The sequence below is a fragment of the Cavia porcellus genome, unplaced genomic scaffold (genome assembly GCF_034190915.1).
Source record: "Cavia porcellus strain 051 isolate PalLab524CR breed Dunkin Hartley unplaced genomic scaffold, mCavPor4.1 scaffold_22, whole genome shotgun sequence".
NCBI lineage: Eukaryota > Metazoa > Chordata > Mammalia > Rodentia > Caviidae > Cavia > Cavia porcellus.
In genome coordinates, this window is record NW_026947505.1 from 55,267,938 (window position 1) to 55,286,488 (window position 18,551).

Sequence of the window (18,551 nt, forward strand, 5' to 3'; positions counted from 1 at the left end):
AACTGGGCTGAGAGAAACCAACTTGGAATGTAGTCCTGGTGCTAAAACAGGAACAGAAAAGCCTCGGTGTGGAGGCTGGACCCCGCGCCATTGTAAGCCGTGATTTGGGTTTCCCGCCGCGCAGCGGCTGGCTGCCTCTACAGTGGCTCGGCAAGGAGAGAGACGCGCAGAAGCTCTGAGAACGGCAATCTGCGAATGGCAGGGAGGCGTGCACTGACTTGTGGTGAGGTGAGTGAGAGAAGCTGACACTCTACCACAGTTTGACTCCAGCGGAGGACTTTCTGGGTCCGAGCAGTCCTGCGGGAGCAGGGCGCGGTGGCAACTCCAGCCACACATCCCCCTCTCGGGCGAGATCGGTGAAAAGTGCCTGGCCTGCGTGACGCTGCCGGCGGACCTGGTAGGCTGTCCCAACCCAGATCCCAGAGCCTGACGGTGGCCGGGAGGGGAGACGCGTAGGCTGCCTGGTCCGTAACTCCCTGGTGCGCAGCGGTGAGCGGGAACAACTAACTGGCGCAATTCGATCAGGCTATGGCTGACTGGGAGAGAAGCTGGGCCTCTTATATAAGCTTGCATATATAAGGAACAGAGAAGAAGAGGCAGCATGGGAAGAGGCAGCAACAAGAAAGTCTCCTCGGCCTCCAATTCTGAGAAACAGGCAATAGCAGACACCGCACCAATATACATTAAGGCACCATATAGAGAGGCTCATAGACCAATTCAGGAATGAAGTTATCAATGACCTGAAGCTAGAAGTATGCAGAATAGTTAGAGAAATGCTAAGTACCACCCAAGAAAAAACAGGCAGTGGAATGGAAGAACAGAAAAAAAGGGGAGAATTGTTTGATGGGAGAAAACAGAGAAAGCATAGAATACGTGAAACAGGTTCAAAGGGACTACCAAGATACTAAGAAGTCTATCGAAGACTGGCATAACAGCTTGAAAGAAACTAAGGACAGAATATCTGAACTGGAGGGCAGACTTGTAATATGGGAGAATGAAATGAAAAACTTCTTAAAAATAACAAAGAAACAAACAGCAATAATACAAAGACAAGAAGATGATAAGAGAAGCCATAACTTAAGGATTAAGAACATAAAAGAAGAAGTAGGGACACAAACAAGTGAACTACAAAAGCTACTCACAGAAATAATCCAGGAGAATTTTCCTAATTTAGCAAAAGGTAAAGATACTCAGATGTATGAGGCATACAGGACCCCAGCTACCTATAACCCAAACAGAGCAACACCCAGGCATATAATAATAAAAATTCCAGAAATTCAATACAAGAACAGAATATTAAAAGCTGTCAGAGACAAGAAACAGACCACTTACAAGGGAACACCCATCAGAATTACAGCAGATTTCTCTGCACAAACCATCAAATCACGAAGAGCGTGGGGGGAAATAATTCAAGCTTTGAAAGATAATAATCTCCAGCCAAGATTGAGATATCCTGCACAACTGTCCCTGGAAATTGATGGAAAAACAAGGTGCTTCCAGGATAAAGAGGAACTGGGGGAATTTGCAACCACCAATTCAACTCTACAGAGAGTATTGCAGGATATTCTAAAAAAAGAAAAATACAAAGAATCCAGAAATAATGGCAGAGAGGCCGCAACGAATGGAGCAGAGAACAAAATGAAGAAGACAAACTGACAGCTACTGACAGAAAAAGAGCTCAACAGAAATGAGGCAGAGAAGATTGGATGATAGGAACAGCTATTTTGGAGAAAATGACATCTTAATAGGTAATACTGATTTAGTATCATCTTGTTTTGAAGTCTCATCTAGCTTTTGTCCTTCTGTCTCCAATGGTCTAAATAGGTTGTATCTTACTGGATTTTATTATGTACAATAGTATAAGCAAAAACCTTGTAAAGACAAGGAGATTATACAGAAACCATTGTTCATTTTCTGTTAGTCGATTCTAAATACTCTGTAATGCTGTCATTCTCTTGAATGGTTTTACATTGTTTTGATATACTTAATGCAACAAAGTTATACTTAGTATTTCAAAGAAAGAGACAATATGGTAACTACTTTTAGGTTAGGATTATCTGGTGGTGAAACTCTATTCTGCTTAAATGGTTATGTTTTGATCTGCGCTGTTTCGTTGTTATGCCCTCTTTTATCTCAATCTCCACTCCATTATTTACTTTTTTATCTTTATCCTTTTAATTAAAGGAAAAAAATAGCAGGATATATTATAGTAACCCACTTTGACTTTTCATTACCTTGATTTAAAGCCCTGTATTACTCTCACCATCTGGTTTTTAACTGATGTTCCCCTATTCTGTTTTGCTGGATAGTATCAGGTTCGAAAGTTTAGGCATCAGCTGTGAAGATAATGAGATTCATTATGACGCCCATTTCTGTTGACTTTTATCTACTTTTGAAGACCTACAATGTCTCCAATGTTTTGGTTTTGTCGGTTTTATTCTTTACTGTTTTGTTCAATTGTATTATAACTAACGATATAGGCAATTCTATTAGAGATAGCGGGAGGCATTATAGTAACCATTGTTGATCACCTTGTATTATGTTTTTACATTATCTATTATGTCCACCCTTTTGACTTGACCGATTCTGTTCTGTTATGTCACATTTGGTTTTACTCTCTTCCAAAAAAGTAATAAGAACCGTGGGAGCAATGAAACCCAAAATGTGTAATAGTCATGGTACAAAAGAGAGGAAAAGAAAGTGCTCCAAACTATATAACTGCATGTATATTTAAATGTATAAGATAGAAAATGATATCACAGAGTTTTATTGGATCAATGAACAGAACTGTTTGCAGTATCATTGATGGAATGTCCACTTTACAAGCTTTAATTTTGTGACTTGAACAATTATTTCTAAGATGACAATATGTAATCCATTAACTAGTGATTTCCTACTGTTCATTTTTTTTTCTGTAAATCTGTATAACTTGTACCCTTTCCCTGCTTTTCTTTTCTTTTCTCCTTAAATAAAATTAAAAAAAAAATACAAAACTAAAAGTTATATAAGCTCATTTTAATCACTTGTAATATAAAACAAGTCTTTAAACTTGAGATACAAACTGACCATAATGAAATAGATGGTAATGTAACTGGTCAATCAAATATAGCTTTAGTACTTCTACCTATAATTCTTATATGAGGAAAGTTACAAAACTAACACATTATCTTCATTTTTAGAAGGGCTTCTTCTAATTCAGTAACAAAAATATGTGCAATCAAAAATAATATACTCTAATGCAGTTTCTAAAATTTCCCTGAGAAGGTTTAATTACTGTTTTAATAGGCCATCTAACAGATTCTCACACTGTTTTAAACTTCAATAATGGGGATGGGGATTTAGCTCAGTGGCATAATTACTTGCCCTGCAAGCGCAGTTAGGTGAGTTCTATCCCTGGTACCAAAAAAGAAAAACAACAAAAAATAAAATTAAAAACTTTGAATAAGGGGCTGGAGATTTAGCTCAGTGGCTTAAGCGCCTGCCTTGCAAGCAGGCAATTGCGAGTTTGATCCCTGGTACCAGTTTAAAAAAAAACTTTAAATAAAACAGCAGGTGTGGCAGCAAACACCTGTAATCCCAGCACTTAGGCTGAGGCAGGACCACTGCAATTTCAAGACCAGCCTGGGCTACATAGTGAATCTAGGCCAGCCTGAATTACACAGTAAGAATCTGTCTCAAAAATAAATAAAACAAAAGATTGTCAACAATAAATCTGGTTACATATCCTTTACCAAATGCTACGTACATAAAATATCAAAAAACAACAACTAAGTACTTTGTTCAAGTCAATGTTCAGTCGTTTAAAAAAAAAAATCTTTCTAAAAGACCTTTCACAAATCACTAGCCTCATTCAAAGAGGATTGTCTCCCCAAAATATACTTCTATTGTTATATTCACTAATTTCTTCTAATGGCTAAGAGGCTATTTGAAGAAGTTTTAATTTGCATTTGGACCTTTGTGGTACTGAGGATTGAACCCAGAGTCTTATGCATATTAGCAAAGCACTCTCTCATTGAGCTACAACCCAACCACTTTTTATTTTGAGACAAGGTTTGATAAGCTGCCCAGGCTGGCTTTGAAGTTGAAATTCTCCTGTCTCAGCCTCCTGAAAGCTGAGATTATAAAACAACACTATCATGCCTCACTACAAGATTATTTTAAACTATACCCACAAATCATACTGACAACCAAAAATATTCACCTTTCTGGACTTTCTTATATACCTACAATCTATATAAACTAGACTCTAAAAACTAAAATTTCTTTATCAGAAATCAAAAAATTTTAAGATCTAGAAGTTCTAGGGGCCAGGGATTTAGCTCGCGGCATAAACGACTATCTGGGAAACATGAGGATCAAATGATCCCCAGTACAAAAAAAAAAAGTTCTTAAGTATGGTCATGCTAACATTATCAGTGAATAATGAAAGGCAACTTTAAAAACATTACCTATTTCTTATTCCTGGTGGAAGATTTCTTTTGCCCACATCAGTAGCTGGATTCATGCAGGCAAATAAATGGAAGTCAGGATGACGAACCAGTGGTTCTGTAAAGAGAAAATCAGAAATTTTCAACAAACTGAAACACTCAAATGATCAGCCACTGGTCCCCACAGAAAGACTAGCTAATGCCACAAGACCCCCAGTCAAGTAACAACTGTCTTATGATCAGCGAGGTTGGTGCTAGCTCTTCATAAAATCCTTCCCTTTTCTGAAATGTCACTGAAATTACTTTTTAAGATTCATATGTACAACTTAACCACACATGTTGCCACTTGCATGGTATGTCCGTTTATTGCTCAGTTTTTTTGGTCCACGATTACTTTGTCAATTCATCTATTATCACAACCCAAATACCTTGACAAATCCTATTTTTCTTCGAATTCTTTATGCCACTAAACACCAGTTTACTAAACATCAGTTTAAAGATATTGCAGAAACTTAGTATGTAAGCAACGAACAAATCCCACTGGGAACTCTATGTTATTAATCTTATGTAATCAATGAACAAATCCCACTGGGAACTCTATGTTATTAATCTAATCCAAAGGATCTCATTCTTGCTAGAAAGAGTTGAACCTGACTTTAATCCCTGAACTCTGGGAAGTGGAGGAAGGAGGATTACAAGTTCTAGCCCTGCCTGAGACACTCTTTCAAAATAAAAAATGAACAAAGGGCTATATATGTCAGTGAAAAGACACTGGGATTAACCCCTAGTACTAAAATAAAAACGAAATTGGGTGTGGTGGTACACACCTGTAATTCCAGAACTCAGGAGGCAGAGGCAAGAGTTCAAGGTCAACCTGGGCTACAAAGTAAGGTTCTCAAGGTTAGCCTGAACTGCACAGAGAACTCCTGTCTCAAAAAGACAAAAAATAAACAACAGAAAACATCTAAGGTCTAAGAATCTAATCTTTGATCTAAGTGATAAAAGAATTAGCTTCAAGTCAAACCAAATGTTACCTGTGTCTCCTCGATCAAGCAATACCAGGGAGCCAGAAGATCCTTCAAGTAAACCACTCAGACATTCTAATGTTTCAGGAGCAGCCAGATTAATCTCATCCAACAAAATCCACTCTCCTTTCTTTATGGCCTGAGCTAATGTACCCTAAAAAAAGATGAAGTAAAAAAGTTAAGATTGCATTTCAAATAAAGTCACATTCACCTAGAGCTGATACACAAGCAAGATTAAAAATGAAGTAAGAATAACTTCTTCCACTTAATGACCATATGCTTTAACAATTAAATAGCTATCAGCAAGCCAACAGAGTTCAGGCCACGTCAACTCTGTAAATGTCCAAAAGTGTCAAGTAAGTTTCTGTGAAGAGTGAAATTAAAAATAAAGTAGAAGCTCTCATTATATGAAGGGTAAAATAAATGGCAACTTACAACATATTTCACTAAAAGACCCAATTAGCTTTGGAACTTACGCAAAGTATGGAGTCAAGTTATAAGTATACCAAAATGAGTTTACCTCCAACAATATTTGGAGGTTCAATGCATAGCCTTTCACAGTTACAAAATGAATTCTTTCTGACATCTAGTGTATGGATGTTAACTCTTAAAACTTCTATTTCTAGGACCTAGGATTTAGCTCAGCAGCATAAGCACCTGCCTTGCAAGTGCATGGTTATGAGTTCGATCCCTGGTACCAAAAAAAAAAGACAAAAAAAAAAGAAAAAAAAAAGTTTTATTTCTAAGAGTAATAAAATAACTTACAATCCACTCAGTCAACACATCAAAACCTACTTAACATTATTAAATAGCCTTATAGTTTTAAGGTTCATTCTAATTTTTAAAGAATCTGAAAACTTCACTGAGAAAAATAAAACCAGACAAAAGTAACTCACAAGTATTGCTAAATCGTAAAATGTAAGGCTTAAGAGCCCTTAACATTTCAACCGATTACTTTGGAAAGAAACGTATTAAAAAACTAGGCACAGATGACAAAACTTCCTGAACTTACAAATATATGGTTAAGTGAAAATTCTCCCCTACCAAAACATCAACTCGAGACTCCTATTCTGTAAAAGCATGGTATAAGAGTCTCTCAGACCGGAGGCTGAGGATTTAGCTCAGTGGCATAAGCGCCTGCCTTGCAAGCAGGCAGTCGTGAGTTCGATCCCTGGTACCGATAAAAAAGAAAAAGACAAAAAAAAAAAGGCTCTCAGATTGATTTAAAACAAAAACCATTGAAGTAAAAAATATTTAATTAAGTTTTCTTTCCTCTGACAGCATTACAGGACAGCCAACAGTAGAGATAACCATGCCCTAGAATCAAAAATGGGAAACATGAAATCAAGTGGGCCTCATCTTCCTTGCCCTCCAACATTCATAATCCGTCTGTAGCGTGTGGGATCCAGCTCTTTAGAAATAGGCTTTTCATGAGGCATGTCATGACACACTGACAACTAAGCAGTGCTTGTCAATCAGTGTGACTAACTATTTGTTTCTGAGAGAATCATACTCAGAAGCATGGTAGCAATAACATTTTCAAATTGGTCACCTTGGGCCAGGGATTTAGCTCAGTGGCACAAACACGTGCCTGGCAAGTGCAATGTCATGAGTTTGACGCCTGGTATCAGGAAAAGAAACAAAAACAAAAAAACTGGTCACCTTTACCATAAATCCAAAACCCTCCTATTTGTATTTTTCCACTCTTTGTGTTTCTTTTTGTGTGTGTGTGTGTATATGTGTGCTCAAGCGCGCGTTTTTGAGACAGGGTCTCACTATGCACTTCAAGCTGGCCTTGAGTTCACTTTGTAACCCAGGTGGGTCTTGAACTCGCCATGATCCTCCTGCCTCAGCCTCGTGAATGCTGGGATTACAGACATGCACCACCACACCCAGCTATTTTCCCTTCTTTCCTCCACACTATTCTCCCTACTGCTGCTCAGTAAGGCCCAGCCCTCCTGTTCTACCAGCAGTCTGGGTCACATCCTTACCACTTTCACTCTCTCTCCTTTCCATGTTAGCAGCAGACTAGTGTATGTGCTACATTAGTTTCAGGAGATCACGCCACAAACATAGAAATACAGAATCCATTATTTGGCCTCAATTGTAGCTTTAAAAATAGTTAATTGTGCCCATAAGAACCTCAAAAACAACACAAAGTATACTTTTAACCTTCCCCCCTTAATTGCTACTTACGTGTTCTCTAAACCTTGGGAAAGTGAGCACTAAAAATAATTTTAAATGAAATCAAGATACAGTACTACCTCAGTTCACAAACTCAATTCTCTTCATGATTTTGGTCACAAACCAAACTGAATGAGAACCACATCATACTTCCCCCAAAGTCAACACTGAACCTATTAAATTTGATTCATTTCTTATCCAACTTGGTTTGTGACCAGAATCATGGAGGAATCCAGTTGATAAATTGCAGCCTCACTATGATAAACTGCTAGGAACTTGCATTTTGCATCGTCAATAATGTATTCCCTTAAATAAATAAACCAAAATACCTCAACAAATGCAAATAACAGAGAATTTTCAGTCATTTTCATCTGTTGTTGCGCATGGTTGAGTCTAAGGCCAAATGCCTCCCATTTCTCCTTTAGAAGTACTCCTACAAAAGAATGAAGGCAAGGACTTAATATACATTTTGCATTATAATATGGTATATACAACTTCAAAACACAAAACTCATACAAGGAACAATACAGCAGAAAAAAATTTAAATTTAAGCATTTTATAAATGATGTAAAAAGAAATAAAAATCAATATACAACTGCTATATACAAAATGAATATACAAGCCTACTATGATTTTGGGCTTGCTTGTATGTCCATGCATATACTTCAGGTAATTCATTTATCCTTACAATAGCTCTTTGAAGACATTACCATCATTTTATAGATGAGACTACAAATAGAAATGAATCTAGCTACCAAAAACTCCCTGGCTGTGGAATCCAGTTCTTTAAAAATAGACTTTTTGTGAGGAAATGTGACATAATGACAACCAAACAGTGCTTATCTAATGGTGTGACCAACTACTTGCTTTTGAGGGAATCATGTCCAGAACCACGACAGCAGCCAACACTTCAAAACCTTTGCCATAAATCCTAGGACTCTCCCATTTGTATTTTTCCATTCTTTCCCCTAAACTATTCTCTTAGTTCTGTTCATTAAGGCTCAGCCTCCTGCCCTCCTACCAGAAACCTCGGTCAGAATCTCACCCGTTTCACTCTCTTTTGCTTCCTTGTTAATAGCAGACTTGTATACATGTTGCATTAGTCTCAGGAGATCATGCCACCGCTTCTGCCTGTAACAGGTCTGTATGTGCCCCAGGAAGGTAAAGTTTTGTTTTTTGGAAAACGTCTGGACAAAGAGTTCCTCAAATGTCTCTCGTAAGGGCAGCCAAATAAGTTTATGGTCCACTGGCTTGTAACTGAAACAAAAGGTAAATGTGATTCATAAACTTCTGAAGCCAATAAAAATCAGAAAGATAGCTCAGCTGGGCACAGTGGCACAATGGGAGACACCAAGGTAGGAGGACTACAAATTCCAGGCCAACCTAGGCAACTCATAAAGACCCTGTCTCAAAGAAAAGTTGGGCATAGAGCTCAGTCCAAAATCCCTGGGTTCAAACCCAAGGAGTCCACATACATACACACACAGCGCAGGAGAAGATTCTCAGTACTTACACTGAAGAGTCCAATTCCAGAAAGAAAAAATATTGAGAACTTCAAACTTGTTTTCACCTTCCTATACAATATGTACCCTACACATTGATAAAGGCATTTATTTCTTTATTCCATTTATTCAACAAAAATTTCCTAAGTACCTACTATATATGTTAGGTATACAGTGAGTTATCAAGTCCCTTGTGTTCCTATGTAGCTTACAATCTATAAAAACATAACAAAAAATACATCTACTATAAAATTGCAAGCAATGCTATTTAAATACTATGAATGTAAATAAAATAAAGGTAAAATAAGTGAGGGAGTATTGATAATTTATTATCATCATCAAGAGAACTACTTAAAAAATATTTCTAAGACACCCAAACTAAATAAGGAAGTGAAAAGTAAGCAGTTATCTGTGGATGGCAGATGTCAGGAAATACCAAATGTCCACATGTGATAGAGGGTGCATTCAACAATAAGGGTTAACAAATGTCTACCAAGATGCAACATGAAACAAAGTGGCTGGAGCTCAGCAGCACAGGCACAGGAGGGAGAGAATGTTAAATAAGTGCCAGCCCTGGTATATGAAAAGTCTTACAAGCCAAAATATAGCCTTTGGGTTGCCTAAAGAGGCTAAAATTTAAGTGAAGAGATTTGAAGAAGGGAGTAACATGGTCTGATTATATTCTTAAGGGATCACTGTGAGTACTAAGCAGAAAAAAATTAAGTAGAAGCATAGATAAGACTAAAACTCTGGACAAAGCAAAAATAATGAAATAGAATGACAACAGTGGAAATAGTGTATCAGCCCACAAGCCTCAAAAATAAATAAATAAATAAACAAGCAATAGATTAAACAAGGAAGCAGGTGTGGTAGCGCATGCCTCTAATCCCAGCAGTCAGGAGACTGAGGCAGGACTACCTTGAGTTGAAGACCAACTTGGGCTACACAGTGAGCTCAAGGCCAGCCTGAAGTGTATGGCAAGTCTCTGTCAAGAAAAGAAAATTAAGGAGAAGAAAAGCAAAGAGAAAGAAAGGGACAGAAAACATTAAAAACTGACCCAACAGTCCCCAGATGAAGAGACGCACACTGTGAGAACCAACAGGAAGGAGCCTGAGTTGCTGGGACCCACTCCCTGGGAATCTATAGCATATCTAGGGATGTAGCTATGCCACTCAGCACCTAATTAGTGGCTAAGGTGTTCCAGCCCTGGCTAAAAATAAAAAATCATCCTGAATTGTAAGGATGGTTTTCTTAAACTTAACCAGTATGTGGTCTTCTAAACTCCAAGAAATAAATACTTAGAACAGATTTCCAATGTACCTACTGCTGTAAAAATATGAGACATTATATATGTATATACTCAGACATGAAAATATTTATGAAATATTTATACTGGCTTGAAGATTCTCTAGATCACTATGGGAAAAGAAGATCTATCAAAATAAATAGAAGGAAGTATGGCATTGCAGTTAAATAAATACAGTTTAGAGTGCCCTATAAGAGATGTTCTAGTTCTAAACTGCTTTTACTCATGAAACAAGACTCAGAAAACAATACTATAAAAGCATTTACTTTTGTTCACTGTACTAAAAACACTACAGATAGTGATAATGTATTTTTTTAAAATCCTATGGAAAATATGAGCAAAAGAAGTGAGTAGGGAGAGAATATCAGAACTAGAAGGCAGGGCTGTTGATCAACTGAGAGATACCTTAAAACAAGAGAAGCCAGATGTGATAGCACCCACTTGTAATTCCAGGACTTGGAAGACTGAGGCAGGAGAACTGCCACAAGTTCAAGACCAATGTGGACTACACAATGAGTTCAAGGCAAGTAAGAAGTGTATAGTGAGATTCTGTCTCAAAAAAAAGGCTAAGAGAACATGAAAACTCCTGTAGCTCCTAGGTGACACAAAGAAGACTAAGATTAACTGGAACTAGTGACAAATCGGAAGATAACACAAATGACATTAAAAAAAATCTGCTTAAAGAATACCACAAACTTTCCAAGTAAGAGAAAAGAATTTAACATGCACATAAAACCCCAAATAGCCAAGAACAGGAAAGAACTTCTCCATGACAAATGATAATCAAAATTCCCCAAGTCAAACACAAGAACAGAATCTTCAAAGTGGCTAGAGAAAAGCAACAAATCATTTATAAAGGTGAAACCATTAGACTTCTCAACACAAATCTTAAAGCCAGGAGAGTGTGGAGTTAAGTGTTTTAAGTCCTAAAATAAAATGATTTCCACCCCAGGCTAATGTTTCCTGCAAAACTGAAGGAAAACTATTTTTTTATTTGAGAATTCACCATGTAGCTCAGACTGGCCTTGAAATCACTGCAAAGCCCAGGCTAACCTCTAACTCTCAGCATCCTCCTGCTTCAGCCTCCCAACTGCTAAATTTATAGGTATGTATCATCACACCAGCTAGATATTTTCATAATACAGAGCACCTAAAGAAATTCATGACCACTAAATCAGCACTTAAAAAATTCTGAAGGACAAAGAGACAATAAAGCCAATGACAAAAGATCTAACAGACCTTATACCAGATACTGTAAACAATTAAGCAAAAGAGGAAGATAGGAAATCATCAAAAGGAAAATAAGGCAATTACAGAAATAAATCAATATGTATGGATTAATGAATAAAACCCACTGAGATGCGGTAAATAAGAAATACATTTAATCCAAAAAGAAACTCACAGACTAAAAAGTAAGAGGAATGAAAACAATATTCTATGAGACAGAAGGCTGGAAAAGGACAGGAGTAGCTATCCTAATTTCAGACAAAGGGGATTTCAACACAAAACTGATGAGAAGAGGTAATGGTCACTACATATTAGTTAAGGGAAGAATTCAACATGAAGAGATATAGGGCTTGAGGTTTAGCTCAGTGGCACAAGTGCCTGGCTGGCAAGTGCAAGGTCATGAGTTTGAGCCTCAGTACCCGCTGCCAAAACCAAAAAAAAAAAAAAAAAAAAAAAAAAAAAAAAAAAAAGAAGAGATAAGCATTATAAACATAAAGTACCATAAAATGTTGCACTCACTTCATAAAACATACACTCTAGAACATTAAAATGATTTATAATGGGGGATCTCAATACCTCATTGTTACACATAGATCAACCTAACCAAAAAAAAAAAAAAAATCAACAAATAAAACCAAACCGTCAATAAATGGGCTTAATAGTTACCTACAATGTCCCACCCAACAACAAAACACATTCTTCTCAACAACACACAGAACTTTCTCCAAAACAAATCACAAACTAGCCAATAAAGCAATAAATGAAAACACACTATGAAATGCTCAACATGGCTGGCCATTAAAGAAATATAAATTAAAACACTGAGATTCCATCTTACCCCCAGAAAAAAAGGCCATCATTAAGAAATAACAAATGCTGTCAAGATTGCAGGGAAAAAGGAACCCTCAGCAGTCATAACTATTCCTCTTTTAGGTATCTTCCCAAGAGCTGAAGACATCATCGTATGACAGTGATAAATACATATCCACTTTTATAGCAGCACAATTCATAATAAAGCAGCCTATATGTCCATAAGCAGATGAATGGACAGAGAAAATGCATTTATAGAGAATAAAAAAGATAAATGAGTCATTTGTGGGGAAACCGAAGCACCTTGAGACTACAATGTTAAGTGAAATAAACAAGACATACAAGTTTAAGCATCACACAACTGCTCTTATATGACAAGTCCAAAGATTAACAAAGAGCAAAATAAAAGGTAAATAATAGGAAGAAGGGAGATAGATGTTTCTCAAAAGGAAAGGGAATCAAGAGATGGCAGGAGGGAGAGGCAGGGCAAAGAAAGGGAATGAAAAAAGAAATAAAGATGTGAAATGTATACATACAGTCCATAGGAGGAAAGTAAACATCATGTACTGCAAAGGTGTACTAACAAAAAAATTTTAATTATGTTAAATATATTATAAAGCAGGTGAAACTAACCATACATACTAGGAACAGAAACGCTACCCCTTCACTACTCCAGCTCCTTTTTGTTTTCTATTCCCTTTACTTTTCAAAACTATTTTTGGGCTTCCCATCTTTATTACTCAGCTTTCAAGCCACTGGACAAAATACCCAATAACTATAACTTCCACCTCCACTTAGACCCCATCTCCTAAAGGCACATTCAGCCAGAACTCATCACTGGATTAGCTCACTGAGTGTAGCGCCCCATGACCCATCATTATACCATTCTACACACAGTGACAGTGGAGCGGGGCAAGGTTTTCTGGGGATCCAGCTAGGAAACGCAGGACTTCATACATGCAACAAAATGTGCCTGTGCATTGAAGGGGGGGAATAGGAGGAGTGAGAAACGAAGTAAGAGACAATGGGGACTGAATCCCTGGCCTTAATATTAAAATACTTTCTCAGCCCTTTATTTGCCATTTTTAGACAGGGTCTCAATAAACTGCCCATACAGGGCTTAAATTTGTGATCATTCTGCCTCAGTTTCCCAGAATGCTGAGATTAGAGATATGCATCAGCATGCCTGACTGTCACAATTATCCTTAAATAGGTAGTTTCTTATACATCTAAAAGAAAGCAAGAAAGAAATAAAGGATTTTCCAACAATACAAAAGTATATAGCATATTCCCAACCACACAAAATTGAATAGTACACATTTTTCTTTAGGTAACTGATGCTAACCTACTAAAAATATCACTATCAATACATCACAGTATAAACAGGCTCCTGCATATATTTAAAACAATTTTATAGTAGCTGACTCACACTACAAATTTGTGGCAGAAGAGATGGACCCAGTCTACAGTAAGTATAAGCTTAATGCTATGTTAGGAATACTTAAAAGTAGAAACTTACCAAAGACACAAAGGTACAGAAAAAAGAGATACACAGTAAGTTAGACATGTTCGTTAAATAAAAGACTTGTAGAGACATCTATGAGAGCGATATGATTCTACAATTTGCTCTTTAGATCAACTATACTATACAAATACTAGTTGATTACATACTTTTAATTTTTTTCTACTCCTTCCAGCATATCTTTGAGAGCAAGAACTTCCAACAAGTGTTCTTTAAAATGAAGAGAAACATCTATACATCTGAAAGTATCTCCAAAATACTCTGCTGGGCTGAAGGAAGGAGTTCAAACCATTCAACATTTTTCACAGTTTGAATTTTGTAAGAAAAGAGATTTCTCATTGACAAACTTCTAGCTAACCTTAAGAAAAAATTCACTCATTAAGGACTGAAAAGGGTGAAATTACTACAGATCCCATGGAAATTCAAAAGATCATAAATACCTACTTACATAGAGTGGAAAACACAGAGGAAATGGACAGATTTCTAGAAACATATGAACTACCAAAGCTCAACCAAGAAGATACAGCAATTTTGAACAATCCAATATCAACTACTGAAATTGAAAGCGTACTTAAAAACTTACCAACAAACAAAAGCCCAGCTCTTGAAGGATTCACAGCTGAATTCTACTAGAAATTTAGAGAAGATTTGATGCCAATACTCTTAAACTCTTCAATGAAATTGACAAGGAGGCAATCCTCACTAAATCACTCCTGGAAGCAAGTATTACTCTCATACCAAAGCTAGAGAAAAACTCAACCAAAAAAGAATAAAAGGCCAATCTCACTAATGAACACTGATGCAAAGATTCTCAATAAAATACTGGCAAATAGAATGCAGCAAATCATAAAGAAGATTATACATCATGACCAAGAGGGATTCATTCCAGGAATGCAGGGATGGTTTAACATAAACAAATCAATAAATGTAATACACCAATCAACAGAGCCAAAAATAAAAACCACATGGTCATCTCAATAGATGCAGAAAAAGCTTTCAATAAAGTCCAACACACATTCATGATAAAAACCCTTCAGAAACTCAGAATACACAGTGTCTACCTCACTCTTATAAAGACCATCTATGACAAACCAATAGCCAACGTTATATTAAATGGACAAAAACTGAAAGCTTTCACTTTAAAATCAGGAACAAGACAAGGATGTCCACTATCACCACTCTATACTTCTGGAAACACTAGCCAGAACAATCATACAAAAGAAAAAAATAAAAGGAATAAAGATAGAAAAGAAAGAAGTTAAATTATCACTATTTGCAGATGATTTGATATTTTATATAGAAGACCCAAAAAACTCCATTAAAAGACTACTAGAAGTAATAAACAAATTCAGCAGGGTAGGTGGATACAAAGTCAATGCTCAAAAATCAATGGCATTCCTGTACACAAACAAGAAACTCACTGAGAGAGAAATTATGGAAATATTACCCTTCACAATAGCATCTAAAAAAATGAAATACTTACAAATCAACCTAAGAATGTAAAAGACCTGTATGCTAAAAATCATGCTATGCTAAAAAAGGAGATTGAAAAGGATAATAGAAAATGAAAGGGTGGGGCTGGGGATTTAGCTCAGCGGCATAAGCACCTGCCTTGCAAGCAGGCAGTCGTGAGTTCGATCCCTGGTACTGATAAAAACGAAAAAGACAAAAAAAAAAAAAGAAAATGAAAGGGTATACCTTGCTCTTGGCTAGAAGAACCAACAGTGTGAAAATGGCCATACTCCCAAAACTGTTATACTGATTTAATGCAATCCCAATCAAAATACCATTAATATACCTCACAGATCTAGAGAAAAGACTCCTAAAATTCATTTGGAAACAGAAGAAACTTAGAATAGCAAAGGCAATTCTGGGCAACAAAAGGCAAGACAGGAAGCATCTCAATTCCTTGAAGACTTGAAGCTATACTACAAAGCCACAGTGATAAAATCAGCATGTTACTGGCAAAGAAAAAGACCTGAGGATCAATGGAACAGATTAGAAGATGCAAGTACAACTACAAGACATTCAGCCACTTGATATTTGACAAAAGGGCTTAACACGTTCACTTGAAGAAGGATAGCCTCTTTAATAAATGGTGCTGGAAAAATTGGCTCTCCACATGCTGAAGACTGAAAATAGATCCATGCCTATCACCATGCACTAAAGTCTAAATGGATCAAAGATCTAAATATTACAACAGTAACACTAAATCTACTGGAAAACAAGGTAGGCAGAAGTCTTGGAGATGTAGGTGTAAGCAGAGAATTCATGAACAAAACACAAACTGCACGTAAAACATTTCAAAGAATCAACAAGTGGGATCTCATACTATTGAAAAGTTTCTTGGAGGCTGGGGATTTAGCTCAGTAACATAAGTGCCTGCCTGGCAAGTATGAGGTTGTGAGTTTGATCCCTGGTACCACAAAAAAAAAAAAGAGAAAAGTTTCTGCACTTCAAAAGAAATCACCAACAGAGTGAAAAGAAAACCCACAGAATGGGAAAGAATTTTAACCAGCAACCCCTCAGATAAAGGACTTATATCCACAACATATAAAGAATTTAAAAACATCAAGCCCCTCAAATTTAAAGATCCTTTCCAAAAATGGGCATCTGAGATGAACACAGTTCTCAGATGAAGATATACAAATGGCAAATAAAGACATGAAGAAATGTTCACCATCACTGGTCATTCAAGAAATGCAAATTAAAACAGCATTGAGATTTCATCTCACTCTGAAAAGAATAGCTGCCATCAAGAAATGAACTGATAACGAATGTTGGCAAGGCTGCAAGGAGAAAAAAGGAACACTGCTTCACTGTTGGTGGAAGTGCAGACTGGTGCAACCACTATGGAAATCAGTATGGAGAATTCTCAGAAGACTAGGATTGGAAGTTCCATTCAACCCAGCTATTCCCCTCCTGGGAATTTTCCCAGAAAACACAGTGATATATGTGCACCCATGTTCATAGCAGCAAAATTTGTAATAGCTAAATCTTAGAAACAATCAAGAAGCCCATCAACCGCAGAGTGGATGAAAAAGGTGTGGTATTTTTATACAATGGAATATTAGCTATAAAAAAGGATGATCTTGAGACCTTCATAGGCAAATGGAGACAACTTGAGGCTATCTTTATTAGTGAATTAAATAAGAATCATATTTATAAATATCACATTGTGCCTCTAGTGTAATAAGAACAGTAGGGGTAATAAAACCCAAAATGTGTAATTGCTATTGTAAAAAAGAGAGGAAAATAAAGTACTCTAAAGGATATAACTGCAGGTATGTTTAAGTGTATAGAATTGATAACCACATTACTAAGTTTTTGCTGGATAGTTGAACAGAACTGTTTGCAGTCTCGCTGTTTGAATGTCCACTTTGTATGTTTCACTTTTGTGAGTTGAACAACTGTTTCTAAGAGGATAATCTGTAATTATCAACTAGTGATTTCTTACTGTTTTTTTTAATTATGTATTATTTCTACTCTTTTTGTTTTTCTTCTGTAAATAAAACAAAAGATTTCTCACTTCAAGCAGTAAACAAAAATAACATAGAAAAAAAGAAAGCTATGAAAAAAATTGAAACCACACTCACCCCCCGAGCAAGTCTGCAGTATCACTTTGTTGATTCATATTGATAACCCTCAGACGGTGGCCTTTAAAAAAGAAAGAAAGCAAAAAAAAAAAAAAAAAAAGAATTATTCCAAGCATTTCAGGGCTGAAAATGTCCAGAGTACACCTTAAAAAAGCAAGAATGAGCCAAGCATGGTGATGCATGTCTGCAATCCCAGCACTGGGAGACTAAGGCAAGATGATCACTGCAAGTTCAAGATCAGCCTGAGCTACAAAGTAAGTTCAAGGCCAGCGTGACCTGCATAATGAAACCTTATCACAAAGAGAAAAAAAAAAAAAAAAAAAAAAAAAGAAAATAGGAAGACAAAGAAAAAAAGAGAGAGAAACCAGGAACATGATACAGCGTAAATTCTTAATGTAAATTTATCGGCTTTTTTTTTTTTTTCTTTTAAATGGAGCTGGGGATTGAACCCAGGACTTTACATAAGCTAGGCAAGAATTCTACCACCAAGCTAAATATCCTAGTACTCCTCTGATACTCAGAATGTCAAATTTTCATGTAACCCAGAGATACACATCCAGAATGTATGTATACACACAGAAAAAGTTTTACTTTGACCTTACCATTTCAGCATCTAATAACTATAAATACTTAAAACAATCCTTCAGCCAGGGATGGTGACAAACACCTATAATCCTAGCACTGGAGGGCTGAGGCAAAAAATGATATACATTCAAGGCCAGCCGAGGGTTACATAGTGAGTTCAATGCCAACATAATGAGATACTGTCTCAAAAAACAAATAAACCCTTCAATAAGTTCATGTGTATAAATTAGAACTAAAGAACTATCAACATGTCATATTATTTGACCATTAGAAGGAAAAATACATTTTTAAGTTATCTGATTTGCTCAAACAAATGTAATATGTAGAGTATAATTCAATTCCTTTCAGAACAAAATACTTATTTGTA

General features: G+C 36.6%; 1 protein-coding gene across 6 annotated transcripts in view; it reads right to left on the minus strand.

The window, feature by feature from the left end:
* Positions 1–18,551, minus strand: part of Mdn1 (midasin AAA ATPase 1) — a 160,380-nt gene that overhangs the window by 105,440 nt on the left and 36,389 nt on the right. For 5 of the 6 annotated variants that reach the window (XM_063233223.1, XM_063233222.1, XM_063233220.1 and 2 more), the window contains exons 15-19: positions 17,600–17,660; positions 8,682–8,893; positions 7,966–8,069; positions 5,462–5,606; positions 4,449–4,545 (exon numbers count right to left, since the gene is read on the minus strand). In XM_063233223.1, the coding sequence (XP_063089293.1) occupies positions 4,449–4,545; positions 5,462–5,606; positions 7,966–8,069; positions 8,682–8,893; positions 17,600–17,660 (619 nt within the window). Of the gene's footprint in view, positions 1–4,448; positions 4,546–5,254; positions 5,307–5,461; positions 5,607–7,965; positions 8,070–8,681; positions 8,894–17,599; positions 17,661–18,551 lie in introns of those variants that run through there. The other variant, XM_063233224.1, reaches the window with a different exon arrangement.